This window comes from Kryptolebias marmoratus, linkage group LG2, assembly GCF_001649575.2.
Source record: "Kryptolebias marmoratus isolate JLee-2015 linkage group LG2, ASM164957v2, whole genome shotgun sequence".
NCBI lineage: Eukaryota > Metazoa > Chordata > Actinopteri > Cyprinodontiformes > Rivulidae > Kryptolebias > Kryptolebias marmoratus.
The window spans coordinates 23,949,748-23,970,394 of record NC_051431.1 but is presented as its reverse complement, the minus strand read 5'-3'; the positions used below and the strand labels follow the sequence as shown (position 1 = coordinate 23,970,394).

The 20,647-nt window shown below is 41.5% G+C and overlaps 3 protein-coding genes across 4 annotated transcripts in view; 1 reads left to right on the top strand and 2 right to left on the bottom strand.

Moving 5' to 3' along the window:
- LOC108244430 (TRPM8 channel-associated factor homolog) overlaps nucleotides 1-477 on the bottom strand; it is a 9,864-nt gene extending 9,387 nt beyond the window's left edge. Inside the window, exon 1 of one of the 2 annotated variants that reach the window (XM_017430629.3) lies at nucleotides 363-477. The gene's annotated coding sequence lies outside the window, so the exon portion shown is untranslated. Of the gene's footprint in view, nucleotides 1-96; nucleotides 195-362 lie in introns of those variants that run through there. The other variant, XM_037982059.1, reaches the window with a different exon arrangement.
- LOC108244432 (polynucleotide kinase 3'-phosphatase) lies at nucleotides 379-12,562 on the top strand. The gene is made up of 17 exons (XM_017430632.2): nucleotides 379-525; nucleotides 2,704-2,750; nucleotides 2,986-3,264; nucleotides 3,394-3,672; nucleotides 5,127-5,206; nucleotides 5,647-5,704; nucleotides 5,845-5,952; nucleotides 6,044-6,115; nucleotides 6,300-6,348; nucleotides 7,273-7,343; nucleotides 7,464-7,556; nucleotides 8,945-9,041; nucleotides 9,129-9,190; nucleotides 9,296-9,405; nucleotides 11,027-11,114; nucleotides 11,203-11,270; nucleotides 11,466-12,562. The coding sequence occupies exons 1-17, from the start codon at nucleotides 405-407 to the stop codon at nucleotides 11,584-11,586; spliced, it is 1,803 nt and encodes a 600-aa protein (XP_017286121.1). The 5' UTR covers nucleotides 379-404; the 3' UTR covers nucleotides 11,587-12,562.
- On the bottom strand, nucleotides 11,861-20,647 carry si:ch1073-280e3.1 (complement C2). The gene is made up of 19 exons (XM_017430631.3): nucleotides 19,777-20,647; nucleotides 19,533-19,645; nucleotides 18,151-18,298; nucleotides 17,871-18,056; nucleotides 17,478-17,651; nucleotides 17,210-17,308; nucleotides 15,706-15,848; nucleotides 15,491-15,632; nucleotides 15,204-15,338; nucleotides 14,943-15,050; nucleotides 14,668-14,805; nucleotides 14,424-14,533; nucleotides 14,213-14,336; nucleotides 13,687-13,831; nucleotides 13,473-13,546; nucleotides 13,267-13,358; nucleotides 13,059-13,191; nucleotides 12,923-12,972; nucleotides 11,861-12,824 (listed from the first exon to the last, which is right to left on the bottom strand). Exons 1-19 carry the CDS (start codon nucleotides 19,826-19,828, stop codon nucleotides 12,642-12,644), a joined length of 2,349 nt encoding a protein of 782 aa, XP_017286120.1. The 5' UTR covers nucleotides 19,829-20,647; the 3' UTR covers nucleotides 11,861-12,641.

The following is a 20,647-nucleotide window of genomic DNA, read 5'->3' as shown; positions in this document are numbered from 1 at the left end:
ACATTTTTACAATCTGCAGTAGTTTTAACTGAGAAATATATGTTTTTTACACGAGTCAACAACGAGATAAAAGTGTTACAATGGATTCTAACTCACCTTTTCTGTAGCAAACCGGTTATGTACAAGTTTGTGCGGAACTTTGACGGAGAGACAGTTTCTGAACGAACCTATTTTGTCGACGGACCGGGGGTGCACTGCAGAAGAAACTCCCTTTAATTGATTTTAGACCAAACAATTTATTCACAGTTTGTGAACGGACTAAAAACAAAAACTATTTAACACGAATTCAGCATTGTTGTCATTACGTCTTTAAAACAGACGCAGCCAGACCACAACTGAGTGAAAAAAACTCCCATGTTTACCTTCTAAAATAGTTGTTCAAAGGCGCTGAAGGAGTTGTTTAAATGTCGTGCTCGCTGGTTGGCGTTTCTGGGACCCTGATTCCTCTGGAGGATGGACGAGCTGTGATTCTGGGCCGGGGTCCGGACACAGGAGTCACAGATAAGAAGTGCTCCAGACACCAGGGTGAGACACAAGACTTCAGGGCTGATCATCACATGCTTTGATTGATTCCTGACTTCAGCTGACTGGGGGATTTTATCTGTTTGTACAATGCAGTTTACAGCCTCAGTCAGCTGAAGTTAAAACGGTATGGGAGTAAAAATGAGGAAAGCAGAGATTTCTTCAATTATTTGCCTTTTATTTCATTGCAAATAGTTAAAACCCAACATAGTTCCTGTTTTTATAACCAACTTTAATTCTTTGGTTATTATTTGTCGAATCCTGTATTTTAGGGCTGCAGCATATTCTAAAAACAGTTGAGACAGGGGTAATTTATGACTACTTATAAGGTGAAATTAGTATGATGTTATTTCAAAGAGCTGATATTATTAGGTAATTATAATTTCACTCAAAGGCACTATTCATTAAAGATTAGTCTCACATGATCAACAGTTTGTCAACAAACCCCTGAGAAAAATGATTGAATGGTTACTCAAAGTGGATTTGAAAAGATTGCCACATTTCTTTTACTGCAGCAGAAAATCTAAAACATTAAATTTTTTATTTATTGTTGGGTTGTATAAGGGCAAGTGTCAGGCATTAACAAAGACAGACACACACTCATACATGTTGACACAATTATAGTCCAGGCTGATTCGCAGTGCACAGATTGGCCTTTAGAGTGTAAAATACAGATCAAAATAGAATAAATTATTACACTCATTAAGACAACACAAAGACAAGGTTAAGACTAATGCCACTTAAAACTATAATGTGCAGACTAAAAGCACAAACAAAGAAAAGTATTTTAACTTTTTTTAGAATTAATGTTGATCCCTCTGGACTCGAGGTGTCGATATAGAGCAAAGCAAGTAAGTTCTTTTGGGTGATCCCTTCTTCAGGCGTTGTCACAGAGAGCAAACAGCGAGCAAGCCCAGGTTCCAGCTGCAACCTAGGCTCGAACCTGCAACCTCAGGATTACAAAACCGCTGAACTGACCACCGGTAAAAATGTAGAATATGGTCATCTGAAGCAGTACCCCAGTTTTTGGTTTAAATTTCATTAATTTTTTTTTTAAGTCATGTTGTTGCCATGTTTTCGGCAAAAATATTTTTTCAATCACAGCAGAAAACTTCAGCAGAGATTATAGAGCAACTTCAAGAGCACACTTCCTAATGTTACTGCAATGCACAGACATCCTCTTCTTCATCATGAACCATCATGTACCATGCAAAGGCATGATTGATGATGAAGAAGAGGATGTCTGTAATGAAGTGACCTGCAGTCCTGACCTGTTTCCCATTATAAATGTGGAAAATTTGGGAATGTGAAAGTCTAAACTTTAAATTATTGCTCACTGTAATAGGTGTTAGCAGGAGGAATGGGATAAAATACCATCTAAAATGCTTCCAACCTTTGCATAGTGTTTGTATATTAATAAATCAAATTCATTAAACAGCTGTAAACATATTCAAATTCAACACATTTTCAGAAAAAATTAAACTTAAGAGGTTTTTTTATTATTTGCAATTTTATACAATACTTTGCTTCATTCAGTGTGTAAAACTGTTGTAGATTAAAATTTGCTGCACAAAAAGAAAGGGTTAAATTGACTTAAAAGCTTGATACAAGGTTAAAAACCAGCTACTCGTTAAATTTATGTTGCTGTGCGTATGTGCAGGTGATGAGGTAACATGAGACGAGGCTCAACAGGCACATTCACACCTTCACAGACAGATCTAATAAATCTTTTATTAGTCAGGATAAATTAACACCTAAAGGGCTTTAGATGTGAGTTAGAGGGTTTGTTATTCTTCTAACCATCTCATAATTATTTTTCTATCTCCATCAGATTAAGTGCTAATAAAAAGAGGATCTGACAGATTTTTTGCCACTTTGTGTCATGTTTCCGGCAACTTCAGTGTGCACGCGTGTCCCTTTAATCTTTATTTTGTATCATTACAGACTGGAAATTTGTAATAAATAAATAAATCTTTGATGGTTACACAATTTACGTTAATCACCTGTATATAAAAAGGTTTCATTGGGTGTAACTTTGTGGACTACAGGTTGCTCATCTGTTCCTAAAAAAAGTCTAACTTATTGATTATTTCCTCTTTTAGCCTTACATGCTTTTTGTCACACACTGTGATTGTGTTTGTGGTTATTCCTTTTTTAATATAAATCTCATGTTTCTTTCAGTGAAGGTGGTGGCTTGTTATGCAGACCAGGATGTGGTCGTTACTCAGGTAAGAAAACAAACACTCCCGGTGCTGTGATATCAGGTTACACTTCACACAACACCAAACTCTGAACAGATTCTCTGAAGCAATCGGCATGAAATCAGCTGTGTGAAAAGCTGGTGTCAGCGCACTTTAGTTTTCACCCCTGCACTCGACCTGCTTATCTCTCAGCCCATAAAAGCACTTCGAATGTCTTAATTCTACAGTGCAATGTCCGACCGTGTCACCTTTTCCTTCATAGCTGGGTCCCAACCCCTGTTTCCTGGATGGTGAGAAACTGGGCAGGGGCCAGTCTGGTAAGCTCACTCATGGAGGCACTCTGTACCTGGTCGACCAGAACTATCCGTTCACTCTCAGCTTCACTCTGAGCTCTAACGGAACAGCTTCCAGCATGGCTAAGAGGGGTCTGAAAGCCACAGATAAGACTAAAGGAGGGAGGAACAGCAAACAAACAGATGTTCAGTCGAGCCCGATGCCTAAACGCAGCATAAAGGATTTTTTTTCGATCTCTCCCTCTAAGGTAAAACATGCAGCACACTTAAACCCATTTGGTGTGTTTTGTCAAGTTTAATTTTTTCTTCTTGTGAAATAATAACTATAATACAAGTGAAGGTATAAACAACAGACAGAGTTTGATTTTTCTGTTTAGTCATCTAAAAGGCAGCTGAGCCCAGAGAGAGAGGGCCTTGATGTGAAGCGACCAAGAATAGATGAGGAGGGAGACATGAAAGAGGACGATGAGGAGAGACTCATTGAGGAAAAGCTCAAACATCTGCAGGAGCTTGCTGAAAAGTCTATGACAGATGAGTCTAAAGACATCCAGTCTTCACCCTCTTCATCATCAGCAAAGGAGTGTGAGAAGAGCAGCTGGCAGCAGACAGGAAACCTGATGGTTTATACTGCTGTGGGAGTCAAAGCAAGCGGCAAGGTGAGTGATGCTGTAAATCAGTGGTGCCCCATCCTGGTCCTGGAGGGCCACTATCCTGTATGTTTTAGATGTTTATCTGCTGTGACACACCTGATTTAAAAGACTGAGTGATTAACAGGCTTCTGCAGAACTTGAAGACCTGCTGAAGAGCAGAGAAACAACTGAAACCTGCAGGATAGTGGCCCTCCAGGACCAGGGTTGGACACCGCTGCATTAAATTCTAAAACAAATTGTCTCTGATATGTGACAAACAGGTTGTTTTTTTTACACCCATCATAAGATGGAGCGTATCATGGTCTGGCTCTGTTTGTCCGTCTGTCCCGTCTGTGGACAATTTCTTGTCCGAGCTCTAACTCTGCAACCGTGTCACGCAGGAATGTCAAACTGCGCAGCTGAACACTTCATGGGTCAGTGATGATTCTTATTGATTTCAAGGTCAAAGTTCAAGGTCATAGGTGATCCCCTGCTCTAATTCTGCAACTGTGTAACATAGGAATGCCATAGCTCTTTTAAGGCAACACATTCTTTAATTTTCCTCCAGGCAGTGAGGGTCCAGTGGCTTCTTTTTTTTTTCTCTCCATGTTTTTCTGATTCTGTAGAGACTTTTGTGATCCGCCTCTGTGCAGTTTGTGTACCAGGCTGTCAAACAGTACGTGAGAACCCTTTCAGTGCAGCAGTGGTAAAAGGCCCTGAGCAGCTCTGCAGGCAGGTGGGGTTTTTTTTCAGTGTGCGTAAGAAGTAGAGCCGCTGCTGAGCGTCGACGGTCTGTGAGGTCCTCACTGATGTAAGTTCCCAGAAACCTGACAACTGGTGACCCTCTCCCCTGATGGTTGTAGGAGTGTGGTCTCCATGTCGTCTCCTGAAGTCAATAATAAGTTCTTTTTGTTTTTCTGATGATAAATGTGAGGTTGTGGTCTTTGCACCAGTCCGCCAGACTGTTCATTTCACCGCTGTACTGGGTTTCATTGTTTTTTCAGATAAGTCCCACCGGTGTTGTGTCATCTGCAAACTTAATAATTGTGTTTGTGGGATGGGCGAGAATGCAGTCAAATGTGGAGAGAGAGAGTGATGAGTGAGAAACTGGGGATTTCTACACTGGATAATAATAAATTCTCCACTTTCTGTGCATTCAAACACTGTAACAACACGTTCACTGATAGTAGTTGAACAGTAATGTGTGTGTAGTAAAAAAAAAAAGGGAAAATAAAACTCTTGTTACCACGGCAACTACAACTTCTCATTTGTGAGTCAAGGCTGGTCAGGAAATCTCAGGCTTTCCCTGTCAAAGTTCAAATTTTCTTTTTACTTGGAACTCAAAAACTCCCACTTTGAGTACAAATGGAACGCACCACCTCCCTGCCCTTGATGCCCACACCTGCTTTAGATAATAACAAAGAACACAGAGGGTCCACAGCGCCCACAGCTTTTGTAACACGTTTGTTTTCTACCCTCAGATTGCTGGATTTGACATTGATGGCTGTATCATCACCACCAAATCTGGCAAAGTCTTTCCTACGGCACCTGATGACTGGAGGTATGTCTGCTGTCCTGCTGCTAACAGCTTCAATGAATGCCCATTTTGAATTGTCTGTTTGTGTATTTTCTTGTCATCTAGACTGATATCCGTTATGTTTATTACTCTAGATGATTTGTCATTCGTTATCGGTGGGGGATTATGTAATTACCTGCCTGTGTATGTTTGTATGTTAGCAAAATATCTCATAAGCTACTAGACAGATCGTATTGAAACTCTCAGAAAGTAAACACTGAATGTACATCTACAGCTGATTACCTTTTGTAGTTGACCCAATGTAAGATTTTGAGCTAAAGTTTGGTTTAGTATTAGCTGAGAGTCATCCTCCACACATACTTTTATTGGATTTGCACAAGTCCTTTTTTTTTTTATTTCAAGCATGTAAGGCAGCAGGCGGTGATGCTAGTATTCGTTTTAATAGTCTTTGTGTTATTTTCCAGGATTTTGTACCCTGAGATTCAGCCCAGGCTGGCCAGTTTGCTCAAAAAAGGACACAAGGTGGGAAGGAGTAAAATAGTTTTTGTTATTCATTTTAAATATTCTGTAAGATTAAAGTCAGTGAAATATTTTAGAATATAGCATGCTCTGGTAGTGCCTGACACAGGATTTCCCGCCCTGAAGTTGTCTTTCCTCTGCAGGTGGTGTTCTTCACCAACCAGCTGGGGATCGCTAAAGGCAAACTGAGACCAGAGGTCTTCAAGTCTAAAGTTGAGGACATCCTCTCCACTCTGCAGCTGCCCGTGCAGGTTAGTCAAGTTGTTGTTCGACTCTCATCTCCTTGTTAAGACACTGGGCGTGAAGCAGCGTTGGGATTTTCTCCCCCCCTCTGTGTTTCAGGTGTTTGTAGCTACAGGTCCTGGGATTTACAGAAAGCCGGTGACGGGAATGTGGAATCACGTGTGTGAGAAGGTTTGTGAACAAACACACCCCTTTCAATGCATCAGCCACGCCTTAAAGATATTCTGTTTAACAAGTCAGACCACACAAAGACAGAATTTCCAGTTCTGATGAGTCAAAATTGCACTTGTCATATATTGTATTGTGGTTTGTTGTTTATGGCTATTTTTGGCCTTTTGTCGTCGCATGTTTTCAGGCTAATGGCGGTGTGGTTGTTGACAAGACGCAGAGTTTTTATGTAGGAGGTAAGTAATCTCAGGTGTGTGGTGTTGTGGAATTTTCTTTACCAAAGAGGACAACGAAGAGTTTTGTCTTAGGATAATTTATTTAAGCTATATAGCTGAGAATCACTGTGCTGAGGTGAGTCAACAGAGTGAGTCTGAAGCATTACAGATAGCTCCCCCTTCTTATACCATTGTAGGATGAGGAGGGGTCAGGGGGGAACAGAAGGGTCAGATAGCTGATCACAAGGGGAAGTAATTAAGGAGGCACATACTGGTAAATTTACATACAGTCAGGAGGGGTCAGGGGGGAACAAAAGGACCAGATAACACATACATCCTGGCACCCTATAGGGATAAGATTAAAGGCATTCCTAACTAAACTAAAACATGGTGGTCACATGCAGCAAGAATCACTGAAAACAGTATTTTTCCCATTACAGTGGTTATACTACCACAGCAGAACACACACTGTACCTACCTACACCTACAGTAAATCTACATTTTGAGAAATGTTAGCGTTTTTAATCATAGACCAATTTTAAGCCATTGTTAATGGCTCTAAAATAGCCCAAAGACACGAGAGCATTAACTAACAAGCATAAACTCACTGACAAACAAAATGTTAAGCACCCAGAAGGAAGGGATTGATTTGGATGCCTTTTGGCCCATGTGCAGACCAGTGATGGGTCTGTAAATGACTCTGCTTACAAGGAATCACTGCTTGTATCCAGACCTGAAGGAGCACCACATCCCACTGACATGGAACCAGCAGTGTATCCAGACTGCCAGCTTTATCCATTTGATCTGATGTTGTATAATTACAGTACGGTCGCGTGACCTTTCAGCACACGCAGTTTCATGTCATTTCCAACACTTTGGGTGTTTAACGTTTTCGTCAGTGAGTGGGTTCAGACACGCAGCATCTGACCTCACCTCTGTGCCCAGATGCTGCAGGAAGACCAGAGAACTGGGCTCCTGGCAAGAAAAAGAAGGATTTCTCCTGCAGTGACCGCCTGGTAAGAGCTCCCGTGTTTACACTATTCAGCTGTTCCAGTCCTGAGGTTGTGACAAATTGTTTAACGCAATGCACTAAGTATGTTAAGTATGATCTTAATGGTGAACCTTTGTTGTTGCAGTTTGCTCTGAACATCGGGCTTCAGTTCCACACCCCTGAGGAGTACTTTTTAGGCTGGAAGAGCGCCCCCTACAGGCTGCCTGAATTTGACCCGGTGAGCAGATGGTAGACTTTCTCAGTCCTGGGGCCTCATGTGCAAAGGATGCTTATGCACAACAAAAACGGCGTACACCCTTCTCCATTAACTGTCAGTAAGAAGCACAGACGTTTGCAAACTTGAATCCACTTGTAACTCATCATTTCCTGCTGCGTGCGATACTCAGAAGCTGCAGTGAGACTTCAGTAAGCTTTAAAAGGGAAGGACTGCGCAATACGACTCCATCAGAACCAGATCCAGTTGATGTTGCAGAGACTGAGCCTTTTTTGAAATTTAGTCTGGATTTGCTGAGACATCCATTAAACAGTTAATATTAGGTTTAATCAGAGAATATTTAATAAATAACATATTGGTTTGATAGATGAAGTGATCTGCACATTGTGGGACAGAGCAAGAGTCAAAATAAAAGACTTGAATGAGGAGAAGAACTTTCTGTCCTAACCTCAAAAGCAGCAGGTGGTTCAAGTGAGTGACTTCCTGTTTGTTGCTGGTGAAACCAGTGACTCCCAACCTTGGTCCTCAAGGAACACTATCCGGCATGTTTTAGGTGTTTCTCTGCTCCAACAAGCTTGCTTCAAATAAAAGTATTCATCAGACTTCTACAGAACTGCACTCAGTTCGAACATCTTAGTTAAACTCTAATGCTTAAACTAAACCCATAAACCCTGCCACAAGTAGAGATCTTCTGTGAGTTCATGACTGCTCACAAAGGAGTAAAGACGAGGAACTAGCTGCAGCATCCTAACAGCATTCGATGCTGAGGTTCTCCTTGGGAGGGACGAGGATGGACAGGATTAGGAATGAGGTCATCAGAGGTCCAGCACAGGTTGAAGGACTGGGAGATAAAGTTAGAGAGGACAGACTGAGATGGTTTGGACATGTGCAGAGGAGGGACAGTGGGTATATTGGTAGAAGGATGTTAGAGAAGGACATGGAGGAAGTTGGAGTGAGGACAGAGGACAGAAGACAGAGTTAGATGGAGGAGAACGACTCGCTGTGGAGACACCTGAAAAAGGGAACAGCTGAAAGAAAAAGAAGATGAAGAATCACAAAGGATAGCATTCAATCAATTTGTATCGAAAAAAGTGCCCCATGTATTTGACAGACGCCACTTTTTAGATGATCTTTGTATATTCTTGTAAGAGTATGAAGACCACAGTTAGAAGTTGTTTCAGAATGAGCCATAGTTGAGTTCACTGTGCTGCAAACATGCAGGGGCACAGAAAGGTCACATCAGGCCCCTCGTCCAGTACACTGATGTAACTGGCGTCACACACTCAGTAGGAACGTGCCTCCGACAGTGGGAGCAGAGAAACTCTGGTCTGTAGAGTTGGAGAATACACATTTTATATGTATATGATGTTAACAGTTCTTTTGTGAAACAGAGGAAGCTCGACTCTACCACCAGGCTGTACAACCCTCCGTCCGCCTCTCTCACTTCTGATAAGACAGAGGTCGTTGTTGCCGTGGGTTACCCTGCAGGTAAGGGAAAGTATGTCACTTTTCTGGTCTCCCCTCCCACCAACCAACACCATTCTAATCTTTACCCTCATTTTCTTTGCTCTACAGCTGGTAAATCCACCTTCTTCCACACTCACGTTATTCCAAAAGGCTACGCCTACGTCAACAGGGTGAGGAGATTAAAACAAAGCCACCCAGAACATTTAACCTGTTCATTATTGTCTCTATGTTCAGCATCTTCCTGCTGTTTATTTTTCCACTTCTGTCTGTATCAGGACACGCTCGGCTCCTGGCAGAACTGCGTGTCGGCTTGTGAGCGCGCTCTGAAGGAGGGCCGCAGCGTCGCCGTGGACAACACCAACCCAGACCCAGAGTCTCGGAAACGGTAGATTCTGTTCCTGTTTGCTGTTTCCTAGGTGTGTCTGTTTGCGAATCACTATCCTCCTCACTGGGTAAACCTGAAAGTGACTTCACATGTTAGGGCGGAGTATTCCTGTGTGTTTACTCTGAAGCCTAATTTAACCGATCTGTCTCACGGTTGATGCTTGTGGTGATGGATCAGTCTGATAAATGCCTTCATGTGCTTCACAGATTGTAGTAAAACTGTGTTATATGTGCCATACTTCACCTCTGTCTGACAGCACGGCAGCTCCAGAAGCTCACAAAATTAAATTGCTTGCTGCAGATATAATGCCTGTTTTACACTTTGGTTTTTGTTCAGTGTTGCTTTAAATTCTGGGCACCAGCCAGAAATATTGGTCTTAACTTTGTTTTGTTATAAATTCACAGAGAATAAAGGCTTTGCATTTCATTCTAGCACCAAACTGATGTCAGACACTAAATCTGTAGCACCTTACAGATCCACGCTTCTGTTTTATATTTAGTCAACAGTTTTATTTTATAAAAATAATGATACAGGTTTGAAAAATCCATGGAAGACAAAAAAATAGTATTTTAGCAGGAGATCACAGGGTTTAACAAGATGATTCACCAAAGGTTATTAGGTGAAAACTTGTCATATAGTAGTTGATTCGACTCCCTGGTCCTGTTTCAAGTCTTTGATGGAATTCCACCTTTTTATTTTATTTTTATTTAAATATTTAACTTTCTGATACTGTTCACCTGCTGGATATAGGAATATATTTTTGACACACTGCTCAGAATGCTGTCATGATCAGATTCAAGGTCTGGATAGAAAATGAAATGAGTGTAAAAGCAGCCAACATCCAAAGAAAGGTTAAAAAAAACAAACTTCTAAAACACCAGAAAACCTTTGAGAAAGACCTGTTACTTGGAAACAAAACAGAAAGAAATTAGAGGTTATTTAAAACTTTTCACAAAACCGTACCTCAGAAAATAAAATACAATTGCAAAATCAATTACTTTTTTATTTTAGAAACAATAGAAAAATACTATTTTATTAATATTTATTAATTGTGTCTGTAAATTTAAATTATACAAACGACTTTAGCGTTGGTTCTAATGAGCCGCTGCAGTGGAAAGCCGTCAGCTGAAACTATGGAAGGAAATGTAGTTTTTTCAATTTTCTGCAAGTAGATAATTCATTATAGTTTTACAGAGAATGAAAAGAAAATGCACAGAAAGAGAAAATGTCCATGTGTGATGACAGAAACTATAGGACAGCAGAAACCTAAGAAAAAGGAAAAAGATATGAGCTAACATTTGTAATTAAAACCAGCTAAACACACCGGAGCTGATTCTTCCCTTATAGAATGTAAAAACAAAAAAACAGTGTTTTACAAGCTTCAAACTTTACCTCCTTTGAATAGTGATGACTGTAACATCTTTATCAGAGGTTGTTTAGTCTACATGGTCTATTTGTTATTTAAACAGAACAAAATCAGTGTTTTGAAATATAAAAACTTATTTTAAAAAATGCATAGTTTTCTTAGAGGACACTTTCTTTTCTTTTTTTTAATTTGAGAGAAATCAGCGTCAGAGTCGGGATGATAACTTCCAGTTTAAATGTGTGGACTGTTTTGCAGGTATGTGGACGTGGCCAAAGCAGCAGGGGTGTCGTGTCGCTGTTTCCACTTCTCAGCCACTCTGGAACAAGCCAAGCACAACAACAGAGTACGAGTCGCTTCTCAATATTTTCTCCTTCCTTTTGTTTACAGTGTGCAACTTGTCGTTCTTATCACTGCTTCGTTGTTGTTCCCAGTTCCGTGAGATGGCTCCGTCGGACGGCAAACACGCTAAGGTCAACGACATGGTTTTCCACAGCTACAAGTGAGTGAAAGGGACCTGAAACAGACATGTACCAAAAATCCCACACCTACACACAAAGCTTGGAGCGGGTTGAATTAGAGCTTTGCTGCTTGTTCAAATCGAAGCTTTGCTCTGTAGGCGTCGAGTCGTGTTGCTGAATAATACCCTGAGAAGAACAGCTCTGACGGCTGCGATCTGTTTTCTCTTTCTGGACAGGAAACACTTTGTGGCTCCCGCTCTGTCCGAGGGATTCTCTGAGATCCTTCAAATCCACTTTGTCCCGGTCTTCAAAGACACCCAGTCTGAAACTCTGTTCAGACAGTTCTCTGAGGGCTGACAGGGTCTCTTTTCGCTTTTCTGACAAACACCGAACACAGACGACACCGTGGCAAAGTATCTAACAGTCATGGAGGTTCAGCTGATTTATACATTTCGCCTAAATGTCTGTAACTGTTGTGGAAATTTAACTAGTAGCTCTGAATTGGTTCCTTTCGTTTAGACAGTGTTGCAAGAAATATTTCAGCACATCAGCAGCAGAGATGTTTGAACATTCACGCAGCATCTGTAATTAAAGTAGAAAAAAAATTACAAAGAAGAACTACTTGATTCTCTTCTGTGGTTTGTTTTCCACAAATTTATTGCTCTAACCATAAGGGTGCTTTTCACATTATTATAAATAAAAGATGGACCTAATTAAAATAATGTCACCTTTTGGTTCATCTACAGCAAAATATGAATCACATCAAGCAGTACAGCAGTAAAAAAGCTTAAATCCTAGTCTTTAGATATTAAAACTGCTTAAAATCTGAGAAATTTGGAAATTTGAGTAAAGGAAGGTTACAACATTTTTAAGTGAAAAAATGGCTGTAAAATATTCCCTCATTTGAGATTCAGAGTGAACTGCTGCCAACGGCCAAAAGCATCAACCGGAAAAAAAAGATCTGTGTCAGGACTGGAAGAAGAAGAAAATGATCAAAAACTGGTCAAATCAGAGTAAGTTTAGTTTTTTTTTTTAATTATTTTACAATGTTTTTCCCAAATATGTCAAGTAAAATTAATGTTTACCAGGAATGTTTTTTTTCCTCCAATAAATTTGTGTGTTTTAAAACTTGACATTCACAGCCGATTATGATTAGAGAGCTCATAAAATGTACCTCACACTGTCAGAGAGACTTCATGTTTTCTTACTTTAGGCAGAAAACTGAAACGAATCGTTAATGACATCTGCAGCTGCTCAAACTGCGTTGGAAAAATATTCAGCTTTGTACATCCCTTCTGCATCACGTGAAAAGACATAAACCATTTGCATTAAATCAGTTATCCTTGTTTTGTTTTGTTTTTATTCGTTGTTTTTTAACTAAGGCACTTCACGCAGGCTGATCCTGCTCCTGCTCATTTGATCTCAGGCAGGAACTGGGTCTCATTTCCCAGGTGCTGTTTCAGCCACGGCAGTATCTTGAAGATGTCGATGTAGAAGTCTCGGGCGTCGGGAGGAGGCCTGCTGCTGCTGTATCGTCTGTAGATGAGTGGGACCGAGTCGCACATATTGATGGTGCCCCAGCTCACCACCCCCACCTGCAGGAAAAAAAAGCAGAAGATCATTTGAATCCTCACACACGGCTCCGTGAACCGACTCCTAATAATGACGAGGGGAAAAAAACAACCTTCCAAACCTGAAAGTAACGCATCCTTTTCTGCAGGAACAGGGATCCCCCAGAGTCTCCTACCAACACAGAGACAAATGAATCCCATAATATTCAGCGTCACTGATTTAGTAGAGCAAGCTTAGTAAGTAAGCAGCGTTCAGACCTTTGCAGGTGACTGCGTCCTGGTGTCCCGTGGTGCCGCCGGTGCAGAGGTATCTGTCAGGTATATACTCATCCAAAGTCACATTGGTGGGCTGTTTTAGCAACGCCCTGGCCTTCTCCACACAGGTAGCCCTCTGCAGGCAGAGTTACATTTTAAAACAAGTGTCTCCATCAGAATAATGACAAAAAAAACAGAAAAATAGTCTCACCTTACGCTGTGTGTGGATATGTGTTTGTTTACGTTCTGTCTTCTTATGGATGAAAAAGGCAGGAGTCTCCATGTGAGCAAGAAGCTCATTCCCTGTTTGGACATTCGAAAGCACTTCCGTCACATTACAGTGTCCCAGCTTTATGTTTGCTCATGTCGAAATTTAATCTGGTCTCATTCGATATCGATGAGTTCAAAGTTACATACTGTGTTGCTCGCAGGTGGAGTTGATTTTCTTCATGGCTCGAGAGGCTGCGATAGTACAAGGCAGGCAGATGGGTCTGTTGGAAAAAAACACATTCAGTAAGCGTAAACTCTTAAGAAGAAAGTAGTGCACGAGTATGTTTCCCATGACCGGGCCTAGAAGAGATGCGCCTAACATTGCTGATGTTTGAAGATTTTTGCCCGTCGTCTGTCTCACCTGGCCTTCTGGGTCAGCGGGATGGGGTTTGTCTGTACCAGAGCCACATCGTAGTCGTAAAACTCGGAGACATTTCTGTGTCTGAGGGCGTAGGCGTTAAACCTGGGATGCAGGATCACACCCTGGTATTCAACTTCGCTGTCACCTGGGAACCAAGAACTGATTATTTCAAATGTCTATATCTTATATTCTACTGCAACAAAAAGTCGTACCACACTATAATACTGTAGTGTATACTACTACTATACTATTCCAGACCAAGTGGCACATGTTGATGTTTTTATGGGTTGTTCCAAAGCTGTGGGAGGAGGAACAAGTCAAAAAATGTGATTGAATTTAAAGGATAACAGATGAACAGTAATATGGGTGCTTCATTGCTTTTGCATTGACATTCTTAATGATTAACATGAATCAGAACATTACAACAAACACACAGGCATATTACTTAGATTAATCAGACAATATCAATTATTTTAACTCAGTCTGTTACATCACTATTTATTTTTTATTTTTTTGCACCACTAACCGTATTTTATGCTCAGCTTCTTTGGGGCTTTGCTTTTGCTGTGTTTGCCAAAACAGTGAGCAGCCGTCAGCACCCACCTCTGGCTAACAATCGATCCAGAACATTCCTTATTCCCCCACTCAGGCTGCAGCGGAGGAAAGGTCATTTTATTGTGACAACCTAATTTCAGATTTCCCATCGTGCCTTCAGAGTGTGCGTGGAAAGCACTCACCGACGACAGAGTGACATGCCACGGCCTGGTGTAGGCTCTGCCGCTACTGTGCTCCTGATCTTTGGAGATGTCTTCCTGAGCGACCCCACACATCGTCACACTGCTGTCACCTGATTTATGAAAATGGTTGAAAAAAAACATACATTTTATGGAGGAATGAGAGTCAGGTTCGAATTACTTTAAGGCTCAAGTGGGAAAAAAAGGTGCGATTTTGTGACTGAGTTCAGTAAACGCTGCTACTCACTTATGATACTGTTGAACACGTGTCCAAGCATCTCATAGTTCTTCAGGACAAAGAAATGTGTCTCACCACGTTTCTTAGAGGCCAGAGAATTCAACTCCTCTTTGTTCACTTCGCTTCCAACGCCAAAAACATACACATCTGAAAATTTTTATTTTTTATTTTTAAATATTTTACAGAAACTGCTTTGTTTTTGTTGCTCTAATTTGAAAGCTAAAACCACTGTTTTGTAAGAAAAGATTTTTGTTTTGTTTGTTTTTTAATTTTTGTCACGATACCTAGCATTGTTTCATTCGAGTGATCACTGAGCGCGCTGCTGCTGTAGCCCAGTGAGCCCCGGATCTGGGCCATAGCGATGAGAGGCTTGGTCCCTGTGTTGGAATAACCTGCGGGAAAAGAAGACGTCAGGAGGAAATAAATGTTGCTCTGAGGGAAAATGCACCAGAAGGCACCAATGTCTGCTATTTTCGATAGCTCCACTGTTGTCAACAGTGCTCAACAAATGGTTTATTTATTTATGAAACCTTTTGGGTTTTTACCATCCGTTTCTATGATGATGATGTTCTGAGTCTTATCTAAATGCTTGGTGGTGCTGTTTACTTTTAAGTAGTTGATCGCCTCCTGGACATTCTGCAGAGCCGAGTACAGGTTGGTGCCTGTCTTGCGCCCGTGGCCTTCAAATTGAACAAATAGAAATTGCTAAATTACTTACTTAAGTTACCAATTCATTTGTTTTCAACACATTAAAATATTATCATTGTGGTGTATTGCACAGGTTAACATCCCAGAGGATGAACAGATCCTTAAAGAATAAATCGGGTCTTACTGTTGTAGTCAAAGTCCATCAGAGCCCATATGACCTCATCAGTATTGCCGCTTGTCTCCGTATCAATAATGTTTACAATGACTTTAGTCTCGCTGGCAAACGACAACACGTGGAAATTCAACTGGACTTCATAGCTGTCGAGCTAGAGAGACAGTGAAAGAGTGAATCGTTGTCTTTAGACTCTGGCTTTTACACCGTGCTCATTTTGTGCTGACCTTTCTGATCAGAGCAATGGTGGCATTCCTGGACTTGTAAAAGTCTTCCTTTTTGATGCTTCCTGACGTGTCCAGTAGGATGTAGATGTGCATACGACTGACTTCAGCCACACGGAAGGTTCGCCCAAAGGATCTGGCAACACCTTTCTCACACACAAACACATACACACACAAAAAGTGAGTTTAATTCTTTTTGTTGTTTTTTGTCCCATTTAAAATAACTTTGGGGTGGTTTCCCAGATTGATGTAGTTAAACAACTTTGTGAAGGCTCTGGAGACAAATGAGTTTTTCAAGGCCCTGAATGTTGTTGGGCTGTTTTGGTTGTCAAGCCTGTGCAAAGTTGCACTGAGGTCATGAACAGTCACTTTGGACTGCATCACTGCTTTTTATGAATAATGTGGTCCTGCTGGCCTCATTAAGCAGGGACCTCTAACAGACACTGCAGTGGTTTGCAGCCAGGATGAAGATCAGCACCTGTAAGCCTGAGGCTATGGTCCTCAGCAGGAAAAAGGTGAATTGCCAATTTTGGGTTAAGAATGTCTAACTGCCCCAAGTAGAGGAGTTCAAGTATCTTAGGATCTTGAAGGCATAATGGAGCAGGGACTGATAGGTGGATTGGGATGGCATCTGCAGTGATGCAGACACTGTACTGTCTGTTGTGGTGAAGAGAGAGCTGATCTGAAAGGCAAAGCTCTCAATTTGCCAATCGGTCTACATTCCAACCCTCACTTAAGATCATGAGCTCTGGGTAATGTCCAAACAAATTAGATTTTTTTGAGAGATACAATCAGCTGAAATGAGCTATGGGCAGCACAGTGGTGCAGTGGTTAGAGAGTGTCGCCTCTCAGCAAGAAGGTTGCAGGTTCACCACCTGTCCAATGGCCGGTGGGTGAAGTTTGCATGTTTTCCTCATCCATGCGTAGGTTTTCTCCAGGTTTCCTCCCAGAGACAAAAAACATGCATGTTAGATTCATTAGTAACTATAAATTGTCCCTAGGTGTGAGTGAGAGCATGAATGATTGTTTGTCTCTATGTCCCCGTGATGGACTTAGGACCTGCCAGGGTGTCCCCCAGCTCTCACACAGTGACTAGGCACCAGGTCCCCATGACCCAGACAGAAGAAGGTAAAGAAAATGGATGGATGAAATGAGCGTCCTCCTCAGAGTGGCTTTACTCCACTTTAAGGGATAGGGGGATGAGTTCAGCTATTTGGGAGGAGCCTAGAGTAGAGTCACCACTCCTCTGCGCCAAAAGGAGCCAGTTGAGGTAAGGATGTCTTCCACCAAAGGCGTTTCAGACACTGGTAGGAGACCTCAGGGTAGACCCAGAACTTGTTAGAGAGGTCATATCTCACAGCTATCTTAGGAAAACCTCAGGGGTAGCAGCGAGAAGGAGGAGCCATTTGTTAGGGTGTAACTAACTGTTCTAGATTAAAACCTCTTATTGGCTAAATGTAAACTCATTTTAGGAAACCACCCCTTTATGTTCATACTAAGAACCCACTTTTCTTTTTGGAGTCTGGAGAAAGTACATCCATCATTCCTGCAAGTGAACCCGCCATGGCTCCAGCCACATAATCAGGGGAGTCAAAGGTATATGGACCTGCAAAAATATTCTTGATATTGAACGACTGCTTGTACTGTTGCTGAGAGAAAAATCTGTGCTAGTATTGAATCTTTAGTTGTTCAGATAAGTCATTTCTTTTGTTGTGGAAATGCGTCTGGTTGCCGTTGACACATTAAGGATATATGTAAAACAAAATCCTAGAAACCTTGGCACCGTGGTGCTGAGCCACTCCACTCCCTGTTCTCCAGGCAAACCCTTTCAGGTGACCCAAGAAGAGTCAGACCAGCCTGACACCGGTACCTCACTTTTTCTCCCGTTTCAAACGGACCAGCTGACCTTTCGGCACCCGGCGGGATCCCTGGGTCATCACAGTCATCAGCTGCAGTGAAAGAAACAAAAACGTATCCCATCATTTGTTATGGAGTTGTCATAGAAATGCATTTGTGCTCATAAACTGATCCGAATATAGTTTAATTGAATTATATTGAAATTATGCACAAGATCTATTAAATTGAACCGAGATGGCCCCGATAAAAGCGCATCCTGTCTTAGATGACTTTATGCTTCGTCATGATCAACATTTTTAGGGTTTCCTCACCGTGACTGTCACAGATTGGAGTGACTCCTGTCCACTGTCCAGACGATGTGCAGTTTCTTTGCTCTGATCCGTACAGGGTGAACCCGTCCTGGCAGGAGAAGCTCTGCGTTGTGCCAACTCTGAACCACTGATTCATCGGCCAAAAGTCACCATTGTCCAACTGGAGCTGACCCGGACACAACACGTCTGTGTGCAGAGGAGAGAAGAGCATGCCGAAGGTGGAGGAGGAACGAGACAACAGAGTACAAGAATCAAATGTCAGGTTCATTAAACACTTCACCTTTGCAGGCGGCCCGGGACACGAGTCTGCCGCTCGGTAGTCTCATGGGTGACCACTCTCCATCAGCATCGCAGATCCTGTAGCTAACAGGGAACGGGTACTGTCCCGGGCCACACTGATAGGTCAACACACTGCCCTCCAAACCTCCCTAGAAAGAAAACACACACTGTAGTTGGTTTTTTTATGGTAAACTAAGTGAACATTGTGTCTGATTTGTTAGCTTTCAGACGACTGGGAAAGTTGCCCTTAACTTCTTAACCTGTTTCAAAAATCTCTTAAAAGTCAGGACTTGGGAAACAAGCAAATCTGGTGCAATAAAAGTTTTACTCTGTCAGCATGCAAAAGACTTTCCCCAGCTTCCTCTTTTTGTTTCTTAGAAAACACACCCTCACTCCTTCCCTTAGGGAACATTTTATACAACTTCATCTGACAACACACTTCTGGGTCCAGGTCAGAGGTGTCGATTTTCATAACAGATGGGTGTTTTTAATTTTACTTTTTTACTCAAAAACCTGGGTTTGTCATACATTTGTCTCCTTGGAAACATAACATACAGCCTCTTACAGGAGTATGAGGCTTTGCCCTGCTTCAAGGACGCTACTGTATAATCCCTAACCATAGTCTTACTCATAGCATGGGCATCACTGCCTCCTCACCTCAGAATTAAAGTCTTGTTTTAGTCCCCTCTCAGTTTTATTTCTTTAACATACCAATACATTTTCTGTGTATACTGAGATGATAGTTATTCCTCCTCATGAAATGAAACAGAAACAACGCTCAGACTTCCTTATTTCATGTCTTGTTTCTTTTTGTCATGGTGAAGTATAAACCTTTAAAATTACTACAGATTGATACTATTACTACTGTCAGTACTATACATGAACTTTCAGTGAATTTATTATTAATCTTTATTTTGCAGATATACTGTATATTTCTGGGTTTGGGGGCTGTGGTAGCTCGGTGGTCAGTGCCACAGTCCTGTAATCTTGAGGCTACAAGTTTGAGCCCAGGTTGTATCAGGAAGGGTTTCAGGGATAAAACATTTCCCAAATCTTTCATGCGAGTTTCCTCCCTGTGACAGCCACTTCAGAAGGGAGCAACCAAAACAATAACATTTATTTTCCTCATTTATTTCCCCCTCTCAGTACAGGATTAATTCACTTCTGCAAATGCAGTTCTTTGACTATGTATCAGTTTTTTTGCTCTGTCTAATATGTATTTTTTCAACTTTTTTTGACTGGAATATTACTTTGTTGGCATATAATCTAAGGTTCAGACTTATTATGTCAATCCCAGCTACCTAGGCGAACTAAAAATGCATATATTTCTTGTATAACCTAACAGACCAATGCTACTTGATAATGTTGAAAAGTGGTTTTTACCTGTGAGTAGGTCACATGTCCGCCTTTGATGCTCTCTGTGATCGAGCAGTTCAGAGGCTGCGAGTCCACGATATCGTCTTCATCATAATAATCATAGTCCTTCTGCAGAGATCCTGAAGCACAAAGGTTAAGTGTTGTTGACAAGTGCCCATCTCTGCATGCACTTACAAACAGGGGCAACCATACGGCACCAAACCAGGGAAATTTGATGTAAAAAGAATAGAAGTTTAAACAAAAATCTTACCCTTTTGGATGGAAATGAAGAGCAGAATCTCCAGTATAGACTTGATGTTCATGACTAGACTCGGTCACTGTTTGATTTGTCTTTACGTGGCAGAAATCACAATCAGAGTATCTGAATCGAACCTCAGTCAGCTGCTTTATTTGATGACAGATTACCCATTAACACAGCACCACCAAATACGGAGAGGCAGATTGAGCAATTTAAGGACAAACCAGATTTATAGTCACACTTTCGGTTTTGGCAACAGTACCTCTTTCTCCTGCTTCCGGATTCTGTGAAATCAGCTTCCATTAATTATCTAAAATACTAAGCATAAGTGTTTTTTTAATCTTTTCACACTAGATTTTATATTTTATCAGCCAGCTTGGCAGTTTTTAATGTTACTATTGGACCAGCACATCTCGCAGGTGTTTACCATTCCCTCGCTTACAGCTTCATCTTGAAAGTTTAGCCGTTTCTTTGCAAAATCTCTAAAAATTCATACAAAATGACTCCGACTGTGCTGAGTTTTGGCCGGGGGGATTGAAGTGGCGTGCATGGCTGCTAATGTTTGTTTGGATTCAAGTTTGTTTTTGCTTTTGTTGAGTGTTTTAATTAAAGATTTCAAGAGATTTGAAGATCATTATGCAGATTACAGAGACTTAACAGGGGACCCCCACCTCCAGCTCAATCCTCACCCATTACTTTGTCCCTCCTCCTCGAGGCTCAGTCCTCTCAGGTGACTCGGCTTTGCTCAGCACTGAGAAGAAGTTTCTAAAACTCCTTCTGTAACCGGTCTCATACACCCAAAGAAAGAAAGAGAGAGAGAAACACAGACTGAAGCCGTTTGTACTGAACCAGACAAGAGGACATGGGGCAGCATTTGTTGACT